At 39.6% G+C, this 11,533-nt stretch overlaps 1 protein-coding gene across 1 annotated transcript in view; it reads left to right on the top strand.

The window, feature by feature from the left end:
* The window catches only part of ACTR2 (ARP2 actin-related protein 2 homolog (yeast)), a 40,485-nt gene that overhangs the window by 921 nt on the left and 28,031 nt on the right, over positions 1-11,533 (top strand). Inside the window, exons 2-3 of the mRNA XM_011945516.1 lie at positions 7,991-8,101; positions 10,178-10,192. Of these exons, the coding sequence (XP_011800906.1) occupies positions 7,991-8,101; positions 10,178-10,192 (126 nt within the window). The remainder of the gene's footprint in view (positions 1-7,990; positions 8,102-10,177; positions 10,193-11,533) is intronic.

Genomic DNA, 11,533 nt, shown 5'->3' with positions numbered 1-11,533 from the left:
CTGGCCGCCCGGCAGGGACCGGCTCCGCGCTCAAGCAGGGTCAATTGGGCTATAGGGGACGGAGGGGTAAAAGGCTCGGTTTGTGTGTTCCGAGAAGGGCTCTTTTCCCCAGGGCCGCCGGTGTGTAAAACGGAGAAAGACCTAGAGGCCTTCTTCTTCCTGTATAGTTGAAGATATACCGAACGAGAAGCAGGAAGCGGGTTTACTTTAAAGAAAAAAAAAAGGGAAGTGCTGTCATGGAGTGTGGACCTCAGCCCTTTCGCTGTGTTTGTTGGGCTTTTAGTTTTTTTCGAGGGAAGGGGTCCAGATTGGCAGCGCATCGTTCGCTTTTTGTTCTGCATACTGGTGGTTTGGCCCAGGTGCAGGCCCGCCGAGACCAGCGTATTCCATTGGGTGGTTTTGGGTGACCTAGGACCCCGCAAGACTGTTAATTCCACTGGCCTTAGAGGAAGTTAATTAGTGTTGATTATCCTACCCCCAGGCCCTTTTTCACCTTTCGTTTCAGAATACAGTTAATGTTAGCCTTTAAGATTCAAAAATTGTAAAATCTGACTAAGGCACTGATTAATTATAAACTACTTGAAAATTGTTTCTGTAATCCCAGCACTTTGGGAGGCCCAGGCGGGCGGATCACCTGATGTTAGGAGTTCGAGACCAGCCTGGTCAACGTGGTGAAACCCCGGTCTACTAAAATTACAAAAACTAGCCGGGCATGGTGGCGCATGCCTGTAATCCCAGCTACTTGGGAGACTGAGGCAGGAGAATCGCTTGAAGCCAGGAAGCGGCAGTGAGCCGAGATTGCGCCACTGCACTCCAGCCTGGGCGATAAGAGTGATACTCCGTCTCAATTAAAAAAAAAAAAAAAGTTGTTTCATTCAAACCTCTGTCTTGCCAGATTTAAAAAAAATGTATTTCGGGTAGCAAAGTCAGCAAATTAGAAGATGGAAATATTACTTATTCTGGATGACTTCTTTAGTGATTTCTAACCATTTTGATGTTGCAACATTTTGTGACTTTTCTCCCTCCCATACATATGATATATGAATTAAAGTACATTTTACTTGAACAAAACACTTTGGAATCTGAATTGTTGAGGGGGAAAAGAGCTGGTATTTACTGCCATAATACTGCCTGTGATTAGATTTGTTACAGAATTTTACAAGCAATAATTATGTTAGCTTCATCTGAGCTGTGTTAAAAATGGACTAGAGTAAAAAGAGTGTTAACATACAGTGAGGCCAGATGCGGTGGCTCATGCCTTTAATCTCAGCACTTTGGGAGGTCGGGGCGGGCAGATCACCTGAGGTCAGGAGTTCGAGACCAGCCTGGCCAACATGGTGAAACCCCGTGTCTACTAAAAATGCAAAAATTAGCCAGGCATGTTGGTGGGTGCCTGTAATCCCAGTAATCTCAGCTACTGGGGAGGCTGAGGCAGGAGAATCGCTTGAACCCGTTAGGCGGAGGTTGCAGAGCCAAGATGGTGCCACTCCAGCCTGGGCGACAGAGCAAGACTCCTCTCAAAAACAAACAAACAAACAAAACATATTAATGGGACGGTTTTTAAGAATGTAATACTTTTAAAAAGGCAGATCCATTGCTATGGAAACATGTCTAAGATTTATTAAGTTGAAAAAGGTTTTAAAATGATTTAGTTTAAGTATATGTTCCTTATTAAAGATGTATGTCCACAAACCTGTGTCTGCATATAAAGTTTTTGGAGGGATACATAAGAAATGTTCATAACGGTTACCTGTGAGACAAAGGATACGGGAGTGAGGGAAGATGGGGAGGACTTCATGACCTTTCTGAATTATTGGAAAAATGTTCTTTATTTGAACAAAGCATGTATTATTAAACTATATTTATATTAACCATAAACACATGTTCCATGTGCAGTTAAAATTCAGTTAAAGGTGCTTTTTAAAATATTATTAGCCTGGTTTCCACTATAGTCTCAAATTGGCCCCTAAATAAATTCAAAACTTTAAAAATTGAATTTAAAATTTTTTGTTTTGTAATTGTGTCAGATACTCTTTTTAGAAAGTCAAGCCAGTTATATTTTAATGAATTCTTCCTCTTTTAGGGGTTTGAGGCAGTGAGCCCTGTATTTGTAGTATATATGAGTTTTTAAATATTAAATTAGAATGGGAATGTTAACTGTAAGCTGAGTTTTGTTTTTTTGTTTTTTGTTTTTTTTTTGACACAGGTCTTGCTCTATTGCCCAGGCTGGAGAGCAGTGGCATGATCTCGGCTCTCTGCAACCTCTGCCTCCTGGGCTCCAGTGATTCTGCTTCAGCCTCCCGAGTAGCTGGGACTACAGGCTTGTGCCACCACACCCAGCTAATTTTTTATTTTGTAGAGACTGGTTCTCCCTGTGTTACTCAGGCTAGTCTTAAACTCCTGGACTTAAGAGATCTGCCCACCTTGGCCTCCTAAAGTGCCAGGATTACAGGCTTGAGCCACTGCACCCTGCTGTCAGAAGCTAATGTTACGTTACTATTCCATTAGTTAGCTAACATTGGAAAGAAGATTTTAGGCTGGGCATGGTGGCTCATTCCTGTAATCCCAGCACTTTGGGAGGCCGAGGCAGGAGGATCACTTGAGGTCAGGAGTTTGAGACCAGCCTGGCTATCATGGTAAAACCCTGTGTCTACTAAAAATACAAAAATTAGCTGGGCATGGTGGCTGTTGCCTATAATCCCAGCTACTTGGGAGGATGAGGCAGGATAATTGCTTGAACCTGGGAGGCGGAGGTTGCAGTGAGCCAAGATCGCACCACTGCACTCCAGCCTGGGCAACAGAGTGAGACTCTGTCACACACAAAAAAAGAAAGCTGATTGTAATATGTTATTGGTTAGTCTGGTGTCTAATCCATATTTTTAAGATCCTTTTCCTTAAGACAAATGATCAGTTCCTATCATATAAATGAAAAAAGTGAGTATAGTTAATTCAAATAAAAATTTATTTATTATTAAGCTCCTAGTTATTTTAAAATTTTATTCAGATTTTCTGTGGACCTGATTGGTTTCAAATGAAGAAACAGTGCTGATAAAATACATGAATCATATAACAGGAATGCTGTAATAGTTCTGAGTATGTAGAGGACTAGGAACCACTTAAATTGTGTATTCTGTTTCTTACCATTTGTAGACATGAATAGTCATCTTGATTTTATTCAGATATCTGAAGTTATAATGATTGCTTTATAATTAAATATTAAAGAGTATATTCAGATGTAATTTTGAAAAATATATGGAGATAGTTGTTACCCTAAAGTGTTTTCATTTGCTCCTTACATGCCTTAGGTTTTAAAATTGTAAGCTGAGCTGGGCGCGATGGCTCAAGCCTGTAATCCCAGCACTTTGGGAGGCCGAGATGGTCGGATCACGAGGTCAGGAGATCGAGACCATCCTGGCTAACACGGTGAAACCCTGTCTCTACTAAAAAATACAAAAAACTAGCGGGGCGAGCTACTCAGGAGGCTGAGGCAGGAGAATGGCGTAAACCCAGGAGGTGGAGCTTGCAGTGAGCTGAGATCCGGCCACTGCACTCCAGCCTGGGCGACAGAGTGAGACTCCATCTCAGAAAATAAATAAATAAATAAATAAAATTGTAGGCTGGCTGGGTGTGGTTCCTCATGCCTGTATTTCCAGCATTTTGGGAGGCCGAGGTGAGAGGATTTCTTGAGGCCAAGAGTTTGAGACCAGCCTGGATTAATACAACAAGACCCCATAGCTAGTAAAAAATAAAAATAAACTTACAGGCTTTTTGAAAAGTTGATGATTTTTTTTAACCCCTCCGGCAGACCCAAATTAAATATTCTAGGACAGGAGTGTCCAGTCTTTTGGCTTCCCTGGGCCACATTGAAAGAAGAATTGTCTTCGGCCACACATAAAATACACTAACAATAGCTGATGAACTGAAAAAATCGCCAAAAAAATGTTTTAAGAAAGTTTATGAAATTGTGTTGGGTTTCATGCAGCCCTTGGGCCATGGGTTGGACAAGCTTGCTTGGAAACAAGTATGTCCTTACAACCACGAGCCCGATGTTGGTCCTGCTCGATTTTCTATCTCCCAGCTTGACCAGTGTCTCAGCAGGATTGCCCAGAGAAGGAAAACTCATTTGATCCAATAATTTATGTGGTTTTTAACCATTCAAACCTCCTTCTGAAATCAAGCCACTTGGGCGATAGGTGAAAATCTGGAGGTCTGTGAAACTCTAGGTTTAGGTCCTCTTCATGAGCTAGGCCCAGGCCCCTGGTGTTGTGTGTCTTGTTACCAGACTAGGGTGATTTCATCAGCAGTGAGTTAGATCACCAACAAAATGAAGGTTTCCCCAGTGCTTGCTATGTTGCTGGCATAGTGCTTAATAAGGTCCAGTCGTACAGAGAAGCTTATAGTGCTAGAATAACTGCATTCGCATTTATGTAATTGGCATTTGTAGCTGATTGTGGCCTGCTTTATCAGGCTTATGCTACTTTATGTGTTGGATTTAGGAGTGTTTGAAACAGAAACAAACCAAAATCAAATTTGATTTCATCTTGCAAAATGCTTTGGAATAAGTAGAATAAATCTTTTGGTGGCCTAAGATCAGAACTGTCACTGTGCAGTTAACGTACTAAATAACATCAGTACCATGAGATAAAATTAGTAAGGGGAAAATAAATATTAAATAAGCCCAAATGGGGCTTTATAAATCCCAGGTTATTATTTTTTTTTGAAGAGAAAAAAAAATGTGCTTTTAGAGCAGATGCAGATAGAATTTTTCATTTTTGCTTGAAAGAATATTATACTGTTCATATTCTTAACCATTTGATGACTCAGTGGGAAGTAAGGGAACTAGTTTAAACCACACTGCTATGAAGAGGAAACTATATATGGTAAAATCTATTTCTTAAACACAGCCTTACTGCACACAATGAAAGAACAAAGTCACCAAGTCTTAAAATGATTGACATGGGGGAGGAATTTCAAGGATTAAGGCGATACCAATGATACCAAATGATAGTTTAGAAAATAATGTTTTCTTTGTATTGTATCATATCATGGTTTAGTGTTTTGTTGTTTTTTTTTTTTTTAAGACGGAGTCTCGCTGTGTTGCCCAGGCTGGAGTGCCGTGGCATGATCTTGTCTTACTGCAGCCTCCATCTCCCGGGTTCAAGCAGTTCTTCTGCCTCAGCCTCCCCAGTAGCTGGGATCACAAGATGCTAGGATTATAGACGTGAGCACTGCGCCCGGCCTTGATTTTTTAAAAATACTAATTATTATTATCATTTGCAGAAGTAATCAGATTGTCAGTTTTATATTATTGAAAAATTGGGGTCAGGCACTGTGGCTGATGCCTATAATCCCAGCACTTTTGCAGGTAAAGGTGGGAGGATTGCTTGAGACTGGGAGTTCAAGACCAGCCTGAGCAGCAGTGAGACCCCATCTCTACAAAAAATAATACAACTTTAAAATTATAATTTTTATTTTTTCTTTACTGCTTCTTGCAGAGCAGGGCTACCCTATAGGCAGTGTGCCCAGAGTAGCCAGTATAATTTTTTTAAAAAAATTATTTTATTTTATTATTGTTTTTGAGGCAGAGTCTCACTGTGTCGCCTAGGCTGGAGTGCATTCATATAATCTCGGCTCACTGCAGCCTCCACCTCCCAGGTTCAAGCGATTCTTCTGCCTCAGCCTCCCGAGTAGCTGGGATTATAGGCATGCACCACCACGCCTGGCCAATTTTATAGTTTTAGTAGAGATGGGGTTTCACCATATTGGCCAAGCTGGTTTTGAACTCCTGACCTCAAGGGATCCACCTGCCTTGGCCTCCCAAACTCCCAAAGTGCTGGGATTACAGGCGTGAACCTGCACACTCAGCCATTTTTTTTTTCCCCCCCAAACAGGGTCTCACTCTGTTGCCTAGGCTGGAGTGCAGTGGTACAATCATGGATCAACGTAGCCTCGACCTCTCCGGGCTCAGGTGATCCTCCCACCTGAGCCTCCCGAGTTTCTGGGGCTACAGGTGTGTGTCACCATGCCTGGCTAATTTTTGTATTTTTTGTAGAAATGGGGTTTTGCTGTGTAGTTTCAGGCTGGTCTCAAACTCCTGGGCCCAATTTATCCACCCACTTTGGCTTCCTAAAGTGCCGGGATTACAGGTGTGAGCCACCACTCCCAGCCAATTATTTTTGTTCTTGTTATTATAACTGTTAATGCTTTCACACTTGAAGTAATGTGAAATAGTGGGATTTTTGCTATCTTGATGGATTAAGGTAAAAAAAAAAAATGACCTGGGCGTGGTGGGATACACCTGTAGTCCCAGCTACTCAGAAGGCTGGGGCACGAGAATCACTTAACCTGGGGGGTGGAGGTTGCAATGAGCTGAGATGGAGCCACTACACTCCAACCTGGGCGACAGAGTGAGACTCTTGTCTCAAAAAAATAATAATAATAATAAAAACTTACTTGGGCCTGGTGGCACATACCTGTGGTCCCAGCTACTTGGGAGGCTGAGGTGGGAGCATCACTTGGCCCAGGAGTTAAGAGGCCACAGTGAGCTGCACTTGTGCCACTGCGCTCCGGCCTAGGCAACATACAAGACCCCAGCTCTAAATTTTAAATATTTTTTAAATTAAAAAAATACTAAAAGCTTGATTCTCTCTTAAGTTTTACTGTAGTTAAATCCCCTAGAATATCAGTTTCTTGTGTATAAAATGGAAGTTTTATCACCATCAATGATATGTTCTCCTTGGAGCAGTACACTGAAAATGAAATTATGTTACCTGGTATTACTAAATACATTTATCTAAATATAAAAATGTGAATAGCTGGCCAGGCATGGTGACTCAACTCCTGCAGTCTCAGCACTTTGTGAGGCCAAGGTGGGCAGATCACCTGAGGTCAGGAGTTCGAGACCAACCTGGCCAACATGGTGAAACCCTGTCTCTACTAAAAACGCAAAAATTAGCTGGCGTGGTGGTGGGTGCCTGTAATCCCAGCTACTTGGGAGGCTAAGGCAGGAGAATTACTTGGACCCGGGAGTCTGAGGTTGCAGTGAGCTGAGATCATGCCACCACTCCAGCCTGGACGACAAGAGTGAAACTCCGTCTAAAAATAAACAAATAAATAGCCAAAAATGCCTAATAAATGTTTATTTTCATAGTATCATGATATTAGTTTAAATGATACTTGGTTTTCCCATTTTGGAAAATGACATTGTCTAAGCGATTTGCCCAAAATTAATGAAAGTCTGCTTCAGAATTGAAACTTTAGTTCTGTTCGTTTTCTCACATTTCTCTTTTTAAAAATACTTAGCATTTGACTGGGCATGGTGGCTCAACGCCTATAATCCCAGCACTTTGGGACACCTAGGCGGGCAGATCACTCAAGGTTGGGAGTTTGAGACTAGCCTGACCAACATGGAGAAACCCCGTTTCTACTGAAAATACAAAATTAGCTGGGCTTGGTGGCGCATGCCTGTAATCCCAGCTACTCGGGAGGCTGAGGCAGGAGAATCACTTGAACTCAGGAGGCGGAGGTTGCAGTGAACCGAGATCGTGCCATTGCACTTCAGCCTGGGGAGCAAGAGTGAAACTCCGCCTCAAAACAAAAACAAAAACAAAAAAAACTTAGCATTTGTTCAGCGAATTTGTCCATCCCACAGATACTTCTGGAGTGAGTACTGTGCCAGGATCTCTGTTAGGTATCGGATTCCAGCACGAACTGCTCAGCTTAGCTCCCTGCTCTTACGAGGCTTTTGCTCTAGTGAGGGGACTTAGGTACTAATTTAGCAGTAAATAAACATGAATCCTGGAAGTAGTCAATGCCATGAAAGAAGTAAAGTAGAGAGGTTGCAATAGATTGAGTGGCTACTTTAGGTGGACTGAAAGCACCAAAAGTTTAAAATGTTATATAAATGCAAAGTGGTATTTTTCAGATGCTGTCTTAAAATATAGTAAATACCCTGATGCTAACCCACTTTTATTTTACTGTTTCATTCCAGTTTGTGAAGTGTGGATATGCAGGCTCTAACTTTCCAGAACACATCTTCCCAGCTTTGGTTGGAAGACCTATTATCAGATCAACCACCAAAGTGGGAAACATTGAAATCAAGGTAATGTTTTATTTATTGATAAATGATAATCAAGACATGTGAGGTGTTCTTGTAAAAGTAGTTTAACAGTTATTTTAAATAGTTTCAAAATATGTTGCCATGAAAAGCAAAGGGGAGGGCAGAAGTTCTCATATTTTTAATTTATATCAACACCTGAATAGGTGCACAAAAATTGAAGTTAATTTCATCTGATTTTGTTTATGTATGGCTTGATGCCATTACTCGTTGGAGTAAAATACTTAAGTTTATTACATTAATGTGAAACACTGTGTTAGTGACTTAAGTCCTATTACATAACATGATTTTTAAAAGAAATCGGCCTGGTATTTTTATGTCTTTCAATTCCATATATTTGTCATTGTATGTGAGTGTCTCTTAGGCACCTTAGACTTTTTCTTTTCATGTTTTTATGGCCTGATCCCTCTACTTTTTTATGTAGCCATTTAGGAAAACACAGGGTGTAAATCTCATTGATTCTTCTTTTCATTAATACAACTTATTTCCATAATATGCAGAAGGAAGCCATGCAAGCCTTTATTTGGCCTTGCATTATATATTTTACCATGTAGAGGAAGGAAAGTTTTCACTGCCTACTCGCTGTATTTAACATAAAAGACTACATGAAAAGATGATAGATTTTTCTCCCATATTAAAGGGATCAGAAATCAAGTAGGAGTTAGAATATTTGAGAAGAAAGAACAGTCAGAGGACAGTGGTCACCAATTGGCTTTAAGTTCTTCAGTTGACTGATGGATCAAGTTATACAGAATGCAGTAGAATTTAGGGCTTTTTTTAGTGAATTATTTGTGAACATGCTAGCATTGTTGGTTCTATCTGGATAGTCTTTAGCAAGCCTTCAGTGTAAGGTTATGAGTCATTTGAAATATGCATTAGAGTATATCTTTTTGGGACATTTGTTTGATGTAGGAAATTGGTAATAGATGGTAGAGATTTGCATGTAGCTTTCTGCTTTTGGGATAGAGAGTTGAGTTACACAATGAATAAAAATACAAGCTGAAACTTGGGTTCTGTGTTAGTTTTTTTTAAAAGAGTTAAAGTAGTGAATTATTCTGGCCTCTCGTTAACAAAAAAAATAAAATGGGACACTCAATATAAGTTTTTCCTTTTTAAGGAGCTTTTGGAATATTTGTGGGATTCCTTATTTGCTTATTGTGAACTCCTTTCATTCTGAATGAATTCTATCTTAAATGAACTTTGAGTTGAAATTAGCTAATAATAGTGATAAGGATAAATGTTTAATGAAATCGAAGGCTATACTTTTTATTCAGTGTCAGGTTTTTAAAGAATGGCTATATACTGAGGGACAATGAAATTTTTGAGGTATGAAGAAATACCTTGTATAGCCGTTTTTATTTTCCAACATAGGCACAAATAACTACACATCTCTTCATGCCCACTTTCTTCGTTTTTAAGGCCAAGTGATAAAAATCAAATTTGTCAATATGCTAATAAAACATTTTTGCCAAGGAATTCCTTAGCAGTATTTGCTTGTATGGTTTGTCATTCTGTATTCTATTGGCTCAATTCTGTTCACTCTGTGCAATCTTGTAAGCCTATCAAGTTAAATTGTTCTTCCAGTAGAAAACAGCCAAAGATACCTATGTCAAATAAATTTAACCTGAACATTAGAGCCTGGAAAAACAACCCTGAGCTATCTGACTCTATGCCTACTCAGCTAGACCTTTGCTGCTATCATTTATTTTTCTTAATTAAAGTTCTTAGATTCAGTAATGAATTAAAGAAGCTTACTTTTTGGAATTCCTGTGCTTAGTATTTTGACTTATACTTTTTGTGTCTTGTTAGCTAAAATGTGGTAGACTAAAAAAATGGAAATTTAAATCGTTTAATGAGTTAATTTGCATTCAGGAATAACTGTCCTTGTTAATTTGGCCCTAATTATTAACTCCATTAAATATAGTAGTACTGCATCTGACCTCAACCTAATTGTCTCTATTGCTTGTATGTTTAAACATTTCAGTGAGGATTTTATTTAGGCCTTTTCTGACTCTTACTTCTACCTTCTCTCTCTTCACCTTTCTTGACCCGTTGAAGTAGAATAACAAAAAGATGGTAAGTGAGGTTACACACATGCTCTGTTTGTTTTCCACTTTTGCTTGATGGGACAGTAGTTGTTGTTTTGTGTCCCTTTAGTAGTGGGGAGGGGGGGGTTATTCCATATTTTTATTTTAAATACTTTGATTTTTAACCTTTTTCATTGCTTCAATTTGATAGCAACTAATTAAGTCCTATACTTTCCTGATTGCGTACAATGGACCAAACAAGAACTAATTACTAACATAGTTTTGAATTGTTTTCCTTGTTTTTCTTGTAGATGAATGTTATAGTTAAAATGGAATGTGTTGTGCATATTAGAAACAAAATGACTTTATATAGGATGTGTGTGATCCAGAAAATTCAAGTGAAGTTGTTGCATTTGAATAAATTCACTTTATTGACCAGTGTTAAATTGAACATTGACTGTCATAGCCTGTATATATATTTGCATCTAGTATGGTTTCAGATGTGTATTAATAAATGGAGTACAATTTTAATATGTAAACGAACCATAGATAGAAAAAAGAGAATTCTTTCCATATCATCCTTAGTGATGAGCAGATTTCACAAGGTTATCTGAGGATAAATAAGAAAAAGGTAAAGCTTTTCTATAAACAACAGATTTTCCACCGCAAATAAATAACATTGTGCAATGCCTTTTTCTTTTCAACTAAAAGCTTGCTGGGCTTATCTCAGACATTTAACTCTTTCATTGTATTTTTCTGTGATAGTGTAAGTGCTTCTGTAGTAGACATTTTTCAGGTTTGTTTTTAATATTGTTTGTAAGAATCTCTGACAAAAATGAGGCACTTCTAATATATATTTTCACTAGTAATAGTAACTTTGTGAAGTTTTCTTTTGAATAAACAAAACCATTTAAAAGAGGAAATTTATCCTAAATAAAAGATCATATATTTGTGTTAATATTCTAATGAGATTAAGAAAATGGTGTGCTTGCTGGGCACAGTGGCTCGCGCCTGTAATCCCAGCACTTTGGGAGGCCCAGGCGGGTGGATCACAAGGTCAGGAGTTCACCATGTGAAACCCCGTCTCTACTAAAAATACAAAAATTAGCCAGATGTGGTAGCGCGTGCCTGTAATTCCAGCTACTCAGGAGGCTGAGGCAGGAGAATCGCTTGAACCCAGGAGGCAGAGGTTGCGGTGAGCTGAGATCGCGCTGCTGCACTCCAGCCTGGGCAACAGAGTGAGACTCCATCTCAAAAAAAGAAAAGAGGCCGGGCGCGGTGGCTCAAGCCTGTAGTCCCAGCACTTTGGGAGGCTGAGGCAGGCGGATCGCTTGAGCCCAAGAGTTCGAGACCACCTAAGCAACATAGTGAGACCCTGTCTCTACAGAAA

The sequence above is a fragment of the Colobus angolensis genome, unplaced genomic scaffold (genome assembly GCF_000951035.1).
Source record: "Colobus angolensis palliatus isolate OR3802 unplaced genomic scaffold, Cang.pa_1.0 Scaffold24, whole genome shotgun sequence".
Taxonomy (NCBI): Eukaryota; Metazoa; Chordata; class Mammalia; order Primates; family Cercopithecidae; genus Colobus; species Colobus angolensis.
This window is presented reverse-complemented; position numbering and strand designations above follow the sequence as displayed.